The sequence below is a fragment of the Panthera tigris genome, chromosome C1 (genome assembly GCF_018350195.1).
Source record: "Panthera tigris isolate Pti1 chromosome C1, P.tigris_Pti1_mat1.1, whole genome shotgun sequence".
Lineage (NCBI taxonomy): Eukaryota > Metazoa > Chordata > Mammalia > Carnivora > Felidae > Panthera > Panthera tigris.
Genome location: NC_056667.1, coordinates 182,311,384 through 182,329,198, shown reverse-complemented (window position 1 = coordinate 182,329,198; position 17,815 = coordinate 182,311,384). Strand labels below are relative to the sequence as shown.

Below are 17,815 nucleotides of genomic sequence, written 5' to 3'. Positions count from 1 at the left end.
ATCTCCACTTTACAGATAAGAATCAAAAGGGTCAATTAGCTTGCTCAGTATCAGAGCCAACAGGAAGTGGAACCAGTATTTAAGTCCTAGTCAATGACTTCGAAGCTTGTGCTCTTCCTGCTGTATGAGGCTCTCATAGGGTGCAAGTTCAGTGAAGTCCTGCAGACTTCACTTATTCTGATGAGCCACTCCTGCACATCACATTAGACATGACAACCTTTCCTCATAACATCAGCATTACCTCTATGTCATCTTGACAGAGGGTGAGGCTTACTGATTCATCAGTGTGTGAGGAAACACATTTATTCTCTTGTTCACATATGTGTAAAAAAAAATATTTTGACATTAAGAGCCAATTCTCCTGATAAGTTCAAAGATGCACTAAACATGAGTAGGGGGATTTTCAACTGAGTTACATATATCTTTATATTCAGTCATAACACTCTCCAATACACACTGTAATCACTTCAATTTGCTGGTTTAAGAAAACAACTTGCAGGGTAATTTGTAATATAAATATTATAGTGGAGTAAATATATACAGAGTCAATATGCCCTCTTAAAATTCTTGGTTTATTTTTTTCTTCAAAGGTATATCTTTTCTCCCTTATGTTAGCAAGTAAGTAGGAAATTTCTGTAACTAAAACGTAAAAGTCAACTAATTTCATTTAAAAGTACAAGTAATCCATGTCATGATAATGGCCCTACAAAAATGAGAAGTTACAAATTATTTAGAATAAATCTAGATTCCCCACATTAGTAAATCTTCAAAGTACTGAAAAGCAATACATTTAAGAAATCTTGAATTACAGCCAATGTTCTTCAATGTCTGATGGCTGCTGCTTCTTTCCTATGTTGGGAAACCTCTACTACCTTCATGAAAGCAGGATGCCTGGATGTCTGTCCATTAACACTGCCCTCTCTGGAATCATGCAGACAATGAGGCTAAGATACAGTATTAGGAGCCCCAGACCAATCATCTGGGAAAGTCTGTATGTGCAAGGCAAATGTCTTTTTAAAATAGGCAGTGTTGAACAAATAATAAATAAAATGAGATAGGCAGTGTTGATTTATTTTCTATGTATTAACTGACTTTGACATAGATCCTGGAGATGGAACTCGTATCATCATTATGTTCCCCACTAATGCAGAAACCACAGAGGTATTTATGAAAACTACCACTGGAATGGCACCAACGAGGCCCACATGAAAACTTGTTTCTCTTCTTTTTCTATCTTATTTGACAACTTGGATCTTTTCCAGGTGTGAAGTTATACTAGAAACCTCTTCAAATGAAACATACAATGCCTAACACTTGGGATTCAGGAGTAAATACAGGTTTGGTTCCTCCTCCTCTCCCCATCCAGGTACATACCCCAAATCTACTTCATCTGCATATAGTAGGGGGGTTTTCTCCAATTTATGCCAAGATATAAATGTTTTGGGTTTTTTTACTAATTTTTTTTAGCATCTTAAGACCCTTTGGAAGAGAATGAAGAATCATATTTCTTTCCCTAACCACTCCTTTTGGTCATGATGTATCATCAGCCTTACACCTATTGGGTTAACCCTATTGATATGCCTTTGTGGCATTCTACCTCAAATCCTTTAAGAGGAAGAAGCAGAGTGGAATATTTAAATAAACAAAATTTTAATACATGCTCTAAATTAAAATAGAAGACAGGAATAAAGTACAGTCTCTTCTGTAAGTTTTAGTTCCCAGTAAGTTTTCAGGTGAATAGTTCTTTCATTAAGCATAATGTAAGTTTATCTGCTTTACAAAATGAAAAGTTATAGAATGTGAGTCCCTAAAAAAAAATTCCATTTGAGGCCAAATGTCTAGTGAAAGCTGGATTGCTAACATTTGCTCGGTCATTAACCCCTGTGAGAATCCCCCAGTTCCCACCCTCACTGACTCATATAGGTCACCATGGATACAACTGCTTCCTCCCTTACCCACAGAGGAGGAACAACAGCTGCTAAACTACACTTGGGATGTTTGCCATCCTCTGTTCTATATAAAATGTACTGGTGATGTTCAGATGATATCACAATTGTTTTTGAAAGATGGGGGGGAAGCATGTTGCAGGAATCATCTAACATATTAAGCAGCAGCAAAGAACTCAAATTTAACTTAAACTGTAAAGTGGGATAATAAGCAACATTGGACAATACTACATTTAGTGTAATGAGAGGTTATAGAGCTTTCTTTAAATTTTCACCTAACTAAAATGGGATTTTAGTAACTAAACCGATAGCTGCAGACAGAATTCATTTGGAAGATTCCTTATGAGCAATACTTAAACTCCAGAGGAAAAGCATTAAACATCATTATTTTTAGACTTATTTCTAAAGGAAAGGATATTTTTCTGATTCTGATAGATTTTATATTTCTCATCAACATACTGCTATAAATTCTGAACTTCAGAAAAATAAAATATATGGATAAAATAGAATCTTACTCCTTCTATCTATGTTAATTTTTCTTGTCTTCAACGTACAGATTAAACGGGTTTTTGTTTGTTTGTTTCCTGAAAATGTAAAGAATGGTGTGTGATCTGTGATTGGAACTAAAGTCAAAAGGAGTACTTCTTACCTGTACACCCAGTAGATGAAAAAAATAGCATTTATTTAATTAGAAAAAAAGTATTTTCTCTTACTTCTCATCTTAATTCTCCTTACTCACCAATCATTAATGACATCCATTAGGTATGATTCACATGGAAATACTTCATTAACACTCTTTGTTTTAAAGATAATCTTCAGGGTGCCTGGGAGGCTCAGTCAGTTGAACTTCTGACTTGGCTCAGGTCATGATCTCACGGCTCTTGAGTTCCAGCACCCCCCCCCCACCCCTCCCATCAGCCCCACATCAGGCTCTGATGCTGACAGCTCAGAGCCTGGAGCCTCCTTCAGATTCTGTGTCTCCCTCTCTCTGCCCTCCCCCAACTCGCACTCTGTCTGTCTTTCTCTCTCTCTCTCAAAATATAAATAACATTTAAAAAAATTTAAAGACAATCTTCAAACTCAGGGGGATGTTCACTAATTCTCCCTGTGGAAGAGTTTATGCCTCCTCGTACCATTGACAGCAGGCTCAGCCATGTGATTTGCTTTAGCCAATGAAAGATGAGTGAAAGAGCCCCTTCTGAACAGAAGCTTCAAGAACCAGTGTATGCTTAACCATGATCTTATTTTCCTCTACCAAAGATTACTCAGATCCTAAGTGAAAATGGCATGGGGCAGAGCTCAAGCCAATCTACGATGGATGTGTAACACGAACAAGAAGGCAACCTCTGTGGCAAGCCACTCAGATTTTGGGATGCTCTTTTACTGTAGTATTACTGAGTTTCTCCTGACTGATACAGATACATAAGTTCACTGAAAGCCCTATGTTTTCTACAACAATGCTATTGGTTCATATGACTGGATACTATTTGATTTATACAGCAAATAAACATTCCTGGCATCTACTAAACTAGTAAAAACTAAAAAATTTTGGATTTCCAAAAATTGTGTATAGTTTGTTCTATTTCTATGACATATTTTTCTATTTATTTCTTTCCTATAAATTATGTAAACCCCTGATTCTGCCTTTCTTATTAGATTTAGAAATGACAGCATAAATGTGAGCATATGCATATTCTTTTGGTATAATTTTTTTCTTTTACCTGTCTTGAACACTTCTCTCCTCCTCCACCCAAATCAACTCTTCCACTCCTTGAAGGTAACTCAAATTAACAACTTGAGTTGCCAAGTTAACGCATCTTTTCAGCTTTAGTATACGTGTGTGTGTGTGTGTGTGTGTGTGTGTATGTGTGTAGAGGGAGAGAGAGAAAGCATGTGTGTTTGTCATCGTTAGATTTACTAAAAAGAGAAGAGGTGGGAAGACATATTTTATACATACTTTTCTGCATCTTCCTTTTCTCATTCAACAATACCTGGTAAGAATTCCACCACCTCATCTGCAACATCTACTCATTCATTCTTCTAAATAAATGAAAATATTCCATGGTATAGATATATCATAATTTGGTTAGTCATTGCTCTATTTGGTGTATTCAGCTTATTTCTAGTTTTTCACCACTACTAATGACATTGTAATTATCATTTCTGTACACATTTTTATGAACCAATTGTTTAATTTCCATCAGATAAATTCCCAAGAGTAGCATTTTTGGGTCTAAGGATGTATGTATTTTTAATTTTAATAGATAATGCTAGATTGATTTCCCAAAGAATCAGAATACGTTACATTTCCTCTTAATATGTATTGTAGTTCTTTTTAATTTCTGCCTGTCTTATAGGCATAAAATTAGATTCCATTGTTATTTTAATTTTACTTTCCAGATTACCAAGCATCATTTCAAACGTTTTTTGGTCATTTGGACTCAGTCTTCAGTAAACCGTCTGCACATGTGCTTTGCCTAATTTTCCATTGGACTGAATGCCTTTTTTTCTTAGTTTGTAAGAGTTCTATAGCAAACACAGAGATGCCACACTGAGACCCTACTTCAGTAAAGGGCTCACTCTCCTGCTTCAAGGCATATGGTTCACTGACAGCCTTCAGCTGTTCAAGTACTCAGGGTTCACCTCAACTTTTGAACCAAGGTCATGTTCTTCTTGGGGTGGCCCCTTGCCAGTGAATTGGTTAGGTGTTGATAGTTAAGAGCAAACTCTTCTATTCTCTGGGCAATCTCCAGCCAGTGGACCCTAGCCATTTCCAATATGGCAGGACTCCTCCAACAGGCAATCATTGTTCCAGCTGCCCCTTGGGCTGGTTGAGATTTTGTCATGTCTGTATCTGAACTCCTCCTGCCCAATCCTGCTCCTCCATTGTCCCTCCACATGTGTTACTTTCCAATTAATTTTTCACCTCTAACTCCAAATGCTTCTCAGAGAACCCAACCAGTATATTATAGATGTTATCCTTATTATGTCATCTGCTTTAGTATTTTTTCCAGAACTATTGTTTATTACTTTGTTTATGGTATCTACATTATATTAATTTTCATATAATCCAATATGTCTCTCTTCTTTTCAGCATTAAGAAGCACTTTCCAACCCCTAGGTTGTATGTGTAATCTCCTACATTTTCTTAGAAGAATTTTATTTTTTTTTAACATGTTTGGTCTTTCTATACTGCATTTTCTAATTTATCTTATATGTATATACAAGAATTTACATAAAAAAATTTTTTTTAAAGAGTAGTTATATTTTTCAACGTTTATTTATTTTTGGGACAGAGAGAGACAGAGCATGAACGGGGGAAGGGGCAGAGAGAGAGGGAGACACAGAATCGGAAACAGGCTCCAGGCTCTGAGCCATCAGCCCAGAGCCTGACGCGGGGCTCGAACTCACGGATCGTGAGATCGTGACCTGGCTGAAGTCAGACGCTTAACCGACTGCGCCACCCAGGCGCCCCTAAAATTTTTTAAATAAGATGCTGGGCTGCTTTTATTTTCTTCATTAAATAATCTATTCTTTTCTCAATGAATTGAATTATTCCTCTTGTCATAGGTTAAATTCTCACATGTACTTCAATCTGCTTCCAGGTTATCTGTTCTGATTCCCATTCAATACCATATTAATTTGATTATAGTGACCTTGTAGCATGTTCAAATATCCATACTCCCTCCACATTGTAGCTAGAGGAATTTACCTAAACTACCAGTCTGACTCCCCATTACAAAGCTTTATTGGCCTCCCAGTACCAGCAGAATAGGATGCAGGCTTTTTGGCACATGTGGCCATGGCTCTTGTCTACTTCCCTGGTTTCCTTCCTGGCTACTCCACTTCTCTTCCTACTCCAGATGTTTAAATAATAGCTTTGAATTTTAGTTGCTTCTAAAATGTTTCAGTGCTTCGGGAAGACCCAACCTTAAAGAGATCCGGATATATAATGTAAGAGCAAATACAGATTAAAAATAATAGGCTTGGGGTGCCTGGCTGGCTCAATTGGTAGAGCGTGAAACTCTTGATCTGGGGGTTGTGCGTTTGAGCTCCATGTTGGGTGTAGAGATTCTTTAAAAAAAAAATAGGCTTAATTCTCCCGGTAGAAATAAGGAAAAAGACTTCCCCATCTCCCCCCCCCCCAATTTTTTTTTCTAGAATTTCTTTCTCTTTTTCACATGTATGTAAACCTTTATAATGGCTAACTAGGCATCTTGCCAGTATCACAACTCAAGAATGTTTCCTCAAAAACCATCTTTTTGAAATGCAAACATTAAGAAAGATAGTTCTATTTCCCAGTTCCAGTAAGAATAAGAGCCTAACTTTGGTGCTTGCCTTGCTCCAGTTCACAAAACTACCTCCTGTTATAAAGATACGAGAAGTTTATTTTTCCTCTGGTTAAAGCCAATAAGATGGTGACCCCAATCACTAGGTAAGGTTACGGTGAACTATGTGTGATGCAATGGGTTATGTCTGCTTGGCAATATAAATGGGTGAGATTCCTTTCTTTGTTGTGTCTTTGCAATGTCTTAGTCAATTGCCTGAGGTGTGCACCACAGATTTCATGCTTATTTAACGATGAAACTGGTTTCTGTCTCTATATCTTTGTGGAGAGGTTTTCTGAATTGGGAAATGACTTTGTGTTTTAATTATATTTCCCCAATGATGACCACTACGGATATTTTCTTGAGCACAGAACCAACAGAAGGCAAACTCATAGAAAGTTGTTTTTTAGCCTGCAATCATTAAACACAATTGCAACCTAAACTTTCAATGTCACAGTCTTAGGTTACCAGATCCATGCTCCTGGTATTTGTCCCACGTGCAATCTCTGAGGTACCCTCTCTAAGAAAAAACAAGTTTGAATTTTTCCTGGAGTTATTCTGTTTTTGTCATGCTTTCCTTCAACCCAAAGCAAGTGTTAAAAACCTGCTTAACCCTATTGTAGAAAAAAAGTCATTCGATGGTTATGAACTCACTTTTGTATATGCTGTCATTTGCCCAAATCCCCCTTGAGGACCGAGCCATTGTTCCACTAGATGCTGGGAGTGTGGGCTGTTCTCAGCTGAGTCCCTCTCCAGAAACTGCCCTCAGCCAAAGAGAATCTTGTCTAAAGTCCTGACTTCTCTCTGAGACCAGCCTGCATCCAATGTCTATGGATGGGTACCTGGGGATATGGGATGCAGTGGGGAGGGGAACCCTGGTCTCTAGGAACAACTCTGAAGGTCATCCTAGGATTGCTGGGACTCTGTTGCAAAAATCACAATTCAACTTTTTCTGCCCAGCCCTGCTTCCCTCCTTCTTCTCAGGTATTGTTCCCAAACTCAAGATTCCCCAAAACCACTGCATGCAAATCTCAGTCTGTTTCCTGAGGAACCCACTTGCAGCATTTACCAAGATGAAAAGTTTTCCCAAATGTCAAGGAGTCACCGATGTCTAAGAATATGATAGTAAAACACGATGAACATAAACCAGTGTTTCTTGATACCATCTTATGGTGCAGGAGCTATAATTAGGTAGGACTGCCACTGGTACATTCAGCATCTTTTTATGAATTGGAAAAAGGCACTCCCATTGAATGGAGGGGCCTGTGGCTACATGGTTCTGTGAGTGGAGCAGCAAGAGCTGGATCTTAGCCTGCTAGTCCTTTGGCCAGATACCCTTATGTACTGAGTAACCAATGCAACAGTACATGGTGGCCTTTCTTAGATTCAAAAGATAAGAGTGCACCAAGGCAACAATTGCTCACTACTCAAAAACATAGTTGCTGGAGGAGTAGACAAGTGACAATTAAAGAAATGTTTACACAAAGATGTTTGAAACGTCATGAATAGGAGGACATTAGGGACATGAAGTATTGCCAAGACGCCTATGGGTAGGAGAAACATGAATTAAGAGATGTCATGATAGTACCTGTGAAAACGCCTCATGTATATGAAGGAAACCAGAATATGTCACCCCAAAACATGCCTCTTTGACATACTAATTATTTGGGGTTGAAAGCAATTAAGAAGCAGTAAACGTAGAAAAAGTTCCCCCTTTTCTGCCTAAAGACAGGAAATAAATTCTTTTACTGGAGACAGACTCTTATCAGCCCAGAGACAGGGCACCAGAGGAACTTCAGACTAACCTTGATAAACTAACCCTTATCTTTCTAGTTATTTCTTCACCATTTACTATCTCTAGCCTAAACCCTTTTGTCTTGTCAATTACTCATAAATTTATTGTTTCTTTGTCCAAAAGATGCAAAAGCTTCCTACTCTGGCCAGTTCTTAGGTCTTCATTCCCTCATGAAGACCCCCATGTACATGTAAAAATTCAGTAAAATTTGTATGCTTTTCTCCTGTTAATCACTGTCAGATTAATTTTCAGACCCAGCCAGGGACCCTAAAAGGGTTGATGAAAATGTTTTCCTCCCAGAAATATAAAATCTAAGGATGAAATAACAATGGAAAGAGGTTAAAAAAAAACAGCAGTTGGTGGTCAGAAGGTGAGAGCAAGCAAAGGTAAAATAAAGGGGCAAGCCAAGGCAAAGGCCTGAATCTACAAGTGGACAGTAAGTTTAGGACAATCATTCTTACACTGAAGTCTTACTTCACAGGTCTTATTTTTGTAAATGGTGTATCATTTGCTCTTAAGGAAATATCTGTGAATATTCAAAGGATTTTGCAGGTGGGATGTTCCAAACACAAGGTCTTCCCCTAAAAAGCAACTGAAAACGTGCATAATTATTAAACCATACTTGTGTAAGTAGATCGAGAAAAAGATTCTCTGACAGTGATTGTTTTTCACTCTTATTTCAGAAGTAAGAGTAAAATGGTAAGGGGTGGGGATAAAATGGAAAGTGGAGAGAGAGTTGCCTATTCATTTAGTCTCTTATTTTATAACTATTTACTGAGCTCCTACCTTATCTTGAACAGTCAATTCTATATTGTATACTCTTGAATCTAAATAGTTGCTCAAAGTAAACAGCATAGCCAAATAAAAGAATTTTATAAGGAATTTTCCAATAAATCAGTTACTGTTTCAGTCTAGACTAGCTCTGTAACACCCTCTCTAAATGTAAGTATTACACTCTGTAAAGGAAAAGAAGATCTGCACTGGACTCTTTGCTTCCTTAAGGCAGATTTTTAAAAATTCTACCCTAAAAAATAATAATAATAAAATAAAATAAAAAATAAATAAATAAATAAACATCCTATCCCTCACCTCTCCCATTTCAAATATCCAATCATCACAGAGAAAAAGAAAGCATCTGATCATCCTCCAAAACACAACAACAGGTTAATAGACTTGGGAACTAGAAAGAAATAAAATGGAAGTAGAGGCATCTTCTAAACATGACTTTTCATGTTGTTTTTCTACCAAGTCACTCCTGGTCTGGGCTATCTCTGCGCTTGGCAACTCTTCTACTGCTACGCTTAGCACATTGAATGTATGAACTTTCTATTTACTTAGCTCCTTCTGGCACTAGACCACAGGCTGTTGGAGAGCAAGAACCACATCTTCATCAGCCATAGACCCTGCCTTAGGGTAAAGCCTGCTCCACAGGAGGCCCACAAATGGTTTCTAGGCCTATAAGCTAGAGCACACATCCAAAGGGTTATTGAGAAAAGGACTGCCTAAAATAGATATTAGGAGTTAGAATCTGTGGCTAGAAGACTCAAGAGGCAGTAATGGGAAAACTGCCAGTAATGGAAGGCAAGCAAGAGGGAAGGCAGCTTTGGGTAAATCTCTGAAACAGGAACTATACTCTTAACAGACTGTGTGAAAGAAAAAGATGAGAGATGTTGGGATGCTGGCCGAAAATATAAGCAAATGGGATATTAGGTTTGCAATTTGTTATGTGTTGCACTTTTATATTTATCTTTGTCAATGACATCTCCAGGATTTGAAACTTGAGACTTCTGAACCATCCTAACCAATCCCTCCCCATCATCACCACGTCCAAGTTTCAGTTCTTCTCTGGTTTCTCCTTAACCCTTTCCCAGTATTTTATTCTCAGAGCTGCTACTTTTGTTTAGATCCCCATTATTTTTCACTAGAGTAGTATGCACCTAACTCAATTCTGTTTCCAGTCTTTTAAAAACTGTTCCTCTAATCTGAGAATATAAATTTTGGCTCTGATTTTGTAACTTCCTGATTCAACAACCTTCAATGGCTCTTTATTTGCAAAGTCTCCAGAATAAAATTCTAAGTCATTACCACGGTATAAATAACATGGCAGAGTACACTATGCATGGGCAAATGGAGTCAAATAGAACCAAGTTTTGAAAACTGTATCTACCAGTTACTAACAATGTAACTACCTGAGTCACTTTTACCTTTCCAAGGCTTAGATTTCCAGAGAGAGAGAGAGAAAGCAAGCAAGAATGGTAACTAAAAAGATTAAAAAAGAATGTGCCTAGCCTAGCCTAATGCTGAATAGATGACAGGGATTCAGTATCTTTCCTTTCACCTTCCCACCCAGACCAGAATATCAGTTCTGATGGAGCTTTTACCCAGCCCTGGACATTGTGCTCCACTATATGGTCCTCTATGCTCCCATAGATCTCTGATCACAGTTCATATGTCACTTATCCTGTTCTGCTTATGTCTTATTAATTATAAGCACATTTAGGTATCATTACTATTTTTGAGCAACTAGTCTTTTCTCTTCTTCTAGATCAAAAAACACACAAGATGAGGATTTGATCTTGTTCATCCTCCTATCCCCCATAACATAAAGCCTAATATTAGGTCCTACACACAATAGGAACTCTATAATGTCTACTAGTTGAATTGTATACTTTTACATGATTTATCCAAATTTTAAAACCAAAAATTCCTTTTGCTTTAACAATGAAAAGAGAAGTAGAATAATTATCTACTGTAAATACAGTATATCCCCCTAGTACCTAACAGGGGCCTTGAAATACAGTTAATATCCCCTAAATTGTGTTGATTAATTTGTGTATTACACACTGACCACCTTTATGGTGAAGACAGTCTTCAAAAGGAAGGGTTTTCAGCCAATTAAAGACTTGGGCAAAAGAGGGGATAGTAATAACTACTCGCACCCATCATTACTATTGGAAAAAAAAAAAAGAACAAAATCAGTTCTGTTATTGAACAGCAAAACTATTTTGCTCTAGAATGTTAGTATTAATTTGAATAGGTTTGTCTTTTCTGTTTCCACAGAAACTAAAACCTAAAATGAGCTTAAATTGCATGCAAAACTAATGACTGAATAACTGTATTCAGTGAAAAAATTATGCTTCCCATTTTATTTTTGGTAAATAATATGAAGAGCTAATCTCTGTACGGATTACAAATTAAGCCATACTGCATATTTTTAAACGTTTATCTTTAAAGTAAAATAACACAAACTTTTATAACAGAGAGTACAGAAGTTATTATTAATGTCAGTTTTAATAGTTGTTACTGCTAACTTTTTAAAAGCACATGTCAAAATGGTTAAGCTCATGGGGCACCTGGGTGGCTCAGTCAGTCGACCATCGGACTCTGGCTCAGGTCAAGATCTCACTGCTCATGAGCTGAAGCCCGGAGTTGGGTTCTGTGCTGACAGCTTAGAGCAGTGGAGCCTGCTTCAGATTCTGGGTCTCGCTCCTCTGCTCGCTCTCTCTCTCCTTCAAGAATAAATAAATATTTAAAAAAAAAAAATTTAGGGGCGCCTGGGTGGCTCAGTCGGTTGAGCATCCGACTTCGGTTCAGGTCACGATCTTATGGTTCGTGAGTTCGAGCCCCGTGTTGGGCTCTGTGCTGACAGCTCAGAGCCTGGATCCTGCTTCAGATTCTGTGTCTCCCTCTCTCTGACCCTCCCCCGTTCACGCTCTGTCTCTCTCTGTCTCAAAAATAAGTAAAACATTAAAATTGGTTTTTCATTTTTTTAATGTTAAGCTCATGAATCGTCAGAGAGATCCCAGTTAAATCTCTTATAGCTTTAGCTCTTGAGAGCTTTAGCTCTTTAGCTCTTATAGTTAAATCTCTTATAGCTTTAGCTCTGTATCTATAGATACAGTAGTATCTATTTGAAGGGTTTCTGTGAGAACAATGAAATGATATTGATTATAAAGCACTGTGACTGGCACAAAATGAATTCTTGATAAATGGTAGGTGCAATAATCATCAGCATTATTACATGTTTACTTAGTTGTAATTATTTACAACTTGATTATATATTATATACCGCTTATATATTTATATACCATATATGTGTGTGTATAATATTACATTATGCATTATAGCGGCGATATACAGAACTCTCAGCTACCTTTCACAGATATTTTTTACAAAGTACTCTTTCAAAGGCTATGTATCCCAAGGCCGCCGGAGCTGCTCCAGTCAAGCCGCACAGTGCTCACCCCCTCTGGCGAGCGGGTGGCCTCGTCGCAGACCGGCTCCCAAGGCTGTTGCTGCGGCCGGCCGGGCGGTGCTCAGCCGCGAGGGGCCCGCGGGAGCTGCTCCGGGCGCCAGCCTGTGACGGGCGCCGAGGCCCAGACTGGGCTGCGCGGCGGGTCCCGGCCAAGCGCCCGCGCCGCCCCGCCCGCCCGCTAGCGGGGATGAGTGACGGCGACAACAGGTGCAGCGCGGAGTCCCAGGCTTCTCGGGAGTCCCCGAGTTTGGCGCGTCAGGCCCGGGGGGGTCAGAGTTTGACTCTGGAAACCGTCCTCCTGGCCCTGCACCAGCCTTCCGAAGTCACCCCTCAACCGGCCTCTTGCTGCTTAGTAAAGCCTGAGGTCACGTCAACCTCTCGAAACCCACCAGTCCCAGACGCCGACTTTCCTCCAAAGGGGAGAAGAGAGGAAAGTGTGCGGTGCATGGTGCTTTGCATAACCGTTCGCTCTCTCCTCCCCAGCCGTCCGAAAGCAGGCGAGAGTGGCCCCAGAGCCGAGCCCTCGTCTGCACACCACACGTCCGCCCCGACTTGCTGCACGCTCTTCCCTCCCCAGACGGCCCAGCTCCGCGACCACGGGCCACAGCCGAAACCGCCCGCCCGCGCCGCTCCCCGGCTTGCTGCGCCCGCCCGCCCCGCCGCCCGAGGCGACGTCGCCTGCTCCTCCCCACCCCCCCCCTACCGGGTGGCAGGTTCAGGTCCCGGGTCCGAGCCTGCGCCCCTGCAGTTGCCACTGCCGCCGTCGCCGCCAGGGGGAGTGTCCGTCGGGAAACGTGGTGTTGCTTCCTTGGTGTGAAGGTGCTTTCAAACTTCAGGTTTCTGATCCTTTCCCCTGGGTTCTGAAGAGCGTAGAGGAAGATGGAGACCGAGTCCGGGGCGGTGAGTACGGCAGTCAGGGCCTCCGGCCCCGGGATAGCAAGGGGAAGGAGCAACGTGGACTCCGTTCCTGAGGGGCTGGAATTGTGAAGTCTAGGGCCCAAACGCCCGCTATTTTTTCGGGAAGAAACGTGGACAGGATGCCCCATCGACCACCGCGAAGAGCGGCCTCCCTGCAGGCCCCGTCGGGTCGGGTGGTGGGGTCGGGAAGGTGGGACCACCGGGCCAGGACCGGGTGTAGGCTGGCTGGGGGACCTCGGAAATGGCCGGAAGGTTTCAGGAGGCGGCGGGTGGCCGGGTCCTGTACAACAGGCGGGGCTGGGCTAGAAAAATAGCTTTCCCGCCGAAACTGGGCTCGGCCCGGTCTTTGACGCCTGCTCAGGCCGGACTCCGCCCAGACGCCCACCGCAAGGGATTGCCAGGGCGCTGACACCGCCTCTCCCTGGCTAGTCAGTGGGGACCGGAAGGCCGGAGAGACCTGGAGGGAGGGGTGGGGCACCTTGGCCCTGGACGGACCCGGACACTTTAATACCGGGTGTGCGCCCGAGACGCTGAGGGCCGGGTGGGGGAGGGGCGGGAGACGAAGCAGGCCTGAGGAGCCGAGGCGCTGAGGCGAGGTGCCACTGTGCCCCGCCCCCACCCCGCTGGCAGCCAATCAGCGCGCGCCACGTGAGTGCCGAGTTGTTGCCGACGCTCGAGGCCACTGTCGGGTCGGTGCCGTTGAGGGTTCCAGCCACTGCTGCTGGCGGGTTTGCGGGTCAAAATTTCTCGCTGGCTAGCCTTCTTTTCCCTCCCGCACTTTGGTGGGGAGGGGGTGGATCCTCGTGTCAGTGCCCAAGTTCACGATGACCCGAGAGAACCCGAGGAAATTGTCGCAGCGGCCATATCCTCCAGCGCCTCAGCTTGCTGGCCTCGGAGGGGAAGGAGCTTCGAGGCCTTGACTGCGACGGTTAGCCTGCCCTCTTCCCGTTGTCTTCGCTGGCAAAGTGGATGATAGATTTCGAGGTTAATTCTCAAGGGATGGAGGCAGTGAGGGCACATTACTTTGAAGGAAATTTTTAATAAACTCTTTAGTGCAGGAAGTTTTGCTAAACTAAGAACCCTTACTTCTAATCTAACAACACCTGCCTAAGTGCTTTTCATACATTTGCAAAATTATTGCCGGTGGAATCTGAGGCTTTATTAGCTCAGTGCATCGCCAACCTTCTCTGAGGAATTGAGATATTTCTGCTTAAGCCTTGTCACTACTAACATTAAGATATTTTCTAGGTTCTTTTCATATTGTATTCTTAAACCCTCTGCCTAATGGTTGGGATATCATGAGCAGGGAGAAGTGATTCATTCGTTTGTTCAACAAATTATTTATTGAACACCTGCTATGTACCATCCCCACTTTAAATGATCAGTGAACAAAATAGGCAAAATCCCTTCCCATATGAACACTGCACTACATTGGAAAGTGGTAAGCAATAAACATATGTAAACTATATAGTATGTTGGAAAGTGATAAGTGGTAAGAAGAAAAATAAGGCAGTAGGAACCCACAGTACAGCAGGAGCCTTAGAAATGAGAATGAAATGAACAGGATATAAAAAGTTGATGTTTTTCCTTTCTCGGTATCATCTAACTAGTTTCTCAAGATTGGAAATAAAGCACCTGTTCACTTTTGTTCATGTCCTTTCTCTGTGAAAAATAATGGAATTGACTTTTATTTAAACAAATTGGAGAACAAATGAATTCATCTGTCGAACTTGTTTTTCAGAAGAAAATTTCATGAAGACTGATTTTTAAAATTTTACAATCTGTAAACAGACAAGATTGTATCTACTAGAGCTATGCTATTATCTCTAGCAATGCAAATCCACAGTTGAAAAATAAAACTAAGCACCCCAAAATCATCATTCTCTGCACTACATCCTAGAAGTAAAGTGACTGAAGTTACAAATAACCTCCAAATGCCCAGAGAGAATGCTTTTAGGATTGGTTCCCCAATTTCTTTAATTGGAAACTACAACATAGCAGTTATTAAATGTGATGATTTTTCTGTGGGTTAATAGGTGTTTTTATGAACTCCCTTTTTAGGAATTTGTGTTGTTCCCCCTTAACACTAGATGCAGAATAGAACCCAATGAGATCCAGCCTGTAGCCCTGTAGTCACTACTGGCCTAGTCATTTCTCTGTATATCTTGAAGGATTGACTTAGGGATCATGGTTTTATTGGCCAATTAAGTGAGACAGGAGAGCAACTATGAAAAAGAACAACTCATTATCTATGTTGGAAATTCATTTTCATGTATTTGTTTCTCAGAGAATTGAAATTCTGAAACCAAGATTTTTGAAGCATACTCATTTAGTACGTTAGACTGTCTGAGAAGCCTGTTTAATGTTCCCAAAAGGAAAATAATAAGCAAGTGCTTTAAATTGGTTTCTCTTCAAAATTCTATCCTCGGGGCGCCTGGGTGGCTCAGTCAGTTGGGCGACCGACTTCGGGTCAGGTCATGATCTCACAGTCTGTGAGTTCGAGCCCCGCATCGGGCTCTGTGCTGACAGCTTAGAGCCTGGAGCCTATTTCAAATTCTGTGTCTCCCTCGCTCTCTGATCCTCCCCCGTTCATGCTCTCTCTCTGTCTCAAAAATAAATAAACGTAAAAAAAAAAAATTTTTTTTAAAAACTGCTATCAAAATTCTATTCTCAAGTCTTGTTTTTTTCAGATGTAGGTTAAGAGCTTACCATCTTGCCATTGTGCAAAGGCATATATGTTAATATATGTTTATTAGAATCTAAATTAGGCCCCCAACTTGGAATTATGAACATGTATGTACTGAGTTCAATCTCTGGTATAAAAATTTATGCCTATGAGATATAGGTATGTAAATTTCTCTTTTCTTTACAAAATCAGTTCAATCTTCAAATTGACAAGTGCATTTAAAACTTTGACTTTAGAGTTAAAAAACAGTGAACTTGAATGTCAGAATTTATCAACTTGTCACTGCCCTTTAGCCAAAGACTACCAGGAACATACTGTAGTTCACTAAAGTTGGGTGTATTGAATTGTTGCCACAAGGAAGAGCATGCACCATGGAGCCTTTTGGTAAGAGGGTGCTAGAAAAGAACTTACTATGGGATTTAAACTTGTGTTAAGCTCTTTTTAGATAGGGTTTAAGGAAGAATGGCTTTACTGTGAGATGCATGTTGTCAGAAAGTGGGAGTAATTCTGCTAATTCTTATCTAGAAGGCAAGAAAAATAGATTGAAGCCAAAGCTGTGATTGATAAAGATGGAGCAGTTATACATATCAGCCAGAAAAGAGGGCTGTTTGGTCATTCTTATGGTTTGGACAATGCTTTTGTTTTTGTCAGCGTTCAGACATGGTTATGGAATGGTCTTGTTTTTGTTGTGATCCGTCACAATCACAGAGTAACTTTGCCTAATGCCTGTTAACAAGAGAACAACCATAGCCTAGCTGTGAGTTCGAGGCCAACTCCTAACAACACCAGAACAAAGCCAGTTCCCAGCTGTCAGGGCTGCTTTTCTCTTTCTGTTTTTTGAGTTTAATATTCCTCAATATTTATAATATTTAAATTGTATATTTAATAATAATTCACAGAAACATTTTAAGTAATTAAGATTTTCTCTGTAGTGGAGTAGATTCTACATTTCCCATATTTTTATTGCTCCAAAAAAAGTATTAGTTCTAATTATAATCTTCATAATAATAGACTAAAATTAAAGTCTAAAATATTACATTTTGTCTAAATGACTCATCTTTTTGAAAGATATTGTTTTCAGCCTGCATCAAACTTCTACCCAATGCTAAAAGTTTAAAAGAATTTTATTTTACAGCAAACATCAAATCAGACGCAAACAGATTCATTATCTCCATCCCCTAATCCTGTATCACCTGTGCCTTTGAATAACCCAACAAGTGCCCCAAGATATGGAACAGTGATCCCTAATCGCATCTTTGTAGGAGGAATTGACTTTAAGGTACCTATTTATGCATGTAACATAGTGTATTTTTTGCGTTAGAAGTTATTTTATTTCTCAGAAAATTTTTGTACAACTGCAAAAATAACAATTGCTATTTCCATAATGATTAGTAGGTTTCACATTGTCTTACTATAAAGAATCTTTTCAATACCAGTGTTGGTTAAAAAGAATATGTGTAATTTCCCATACAGGGAAATTGAGGCTCACTGATATATCTGTAGGCTCCTAGCTTCTTCGTGACAGAGTGAAGACTAGAATCCCACTATTTTGACTCATAGTTCCATATTCCTTATTTCACCATACCACACTAATTATACTTTATTATGTCATACTCCAAAAAAAATAATGCATGGTAATAATTTCTAAAGAAAACGCAATTTTTTTAAAAAACACAAAATTTAGTCCTATGAATTTGTTTCTTTATCCCAACTTTACTCTCAAGTTCCTATTGAATAACCTCCTAAACTTCCATCAAAATTGCTTTCCGCCATCTAATTTAGAATCTGATCACAAAAAAAAATGTCAGAATAAAACATCTTAACATTAATACACTTTAATAATGTAATCAGTCATTCCACTCTTTCAAAGAAGCTTAGTTTGTGAGA

General features: G+C 40.2%; 1 protein-coding gene across 3 annotated transcripts in view; it reads left to right on the top strand.

Annotated features, from left to right (window-relative positions):
* The first annotated feature begins 13,110 nt into the window (after window positions 1-13,110).
* The window catches only part of BOLL (boule homolog, RNA binding protein), a 43,293-nt gene continuing 38,588 nt past the window's right edge, over window positions 13,111-17,815 (top strand). For 2 of the 3 annotated variants that reach the window (XM_007094726.3, XM_042995003.1), the window contains exons 1-2: window positions 13,111-13,224; window positions 17,064-17,207. In XM_007094726.3, coding sequence (XP_007094788.1) covers window positions 13,204-13,224; window positions 17,064-17,207 — 165 coding nt within the window. In that variant the 5' untranslated portion in view covers window positions 13,111-13,203. Of the gene's footprint in view, window positions 13,225-14,138; window positions 14,227-17,063; window positions 17,208-17,815 lie in introns of those variants that run through there. The other variant, XM_042995004.1, reaches the window with a different exon arrangement.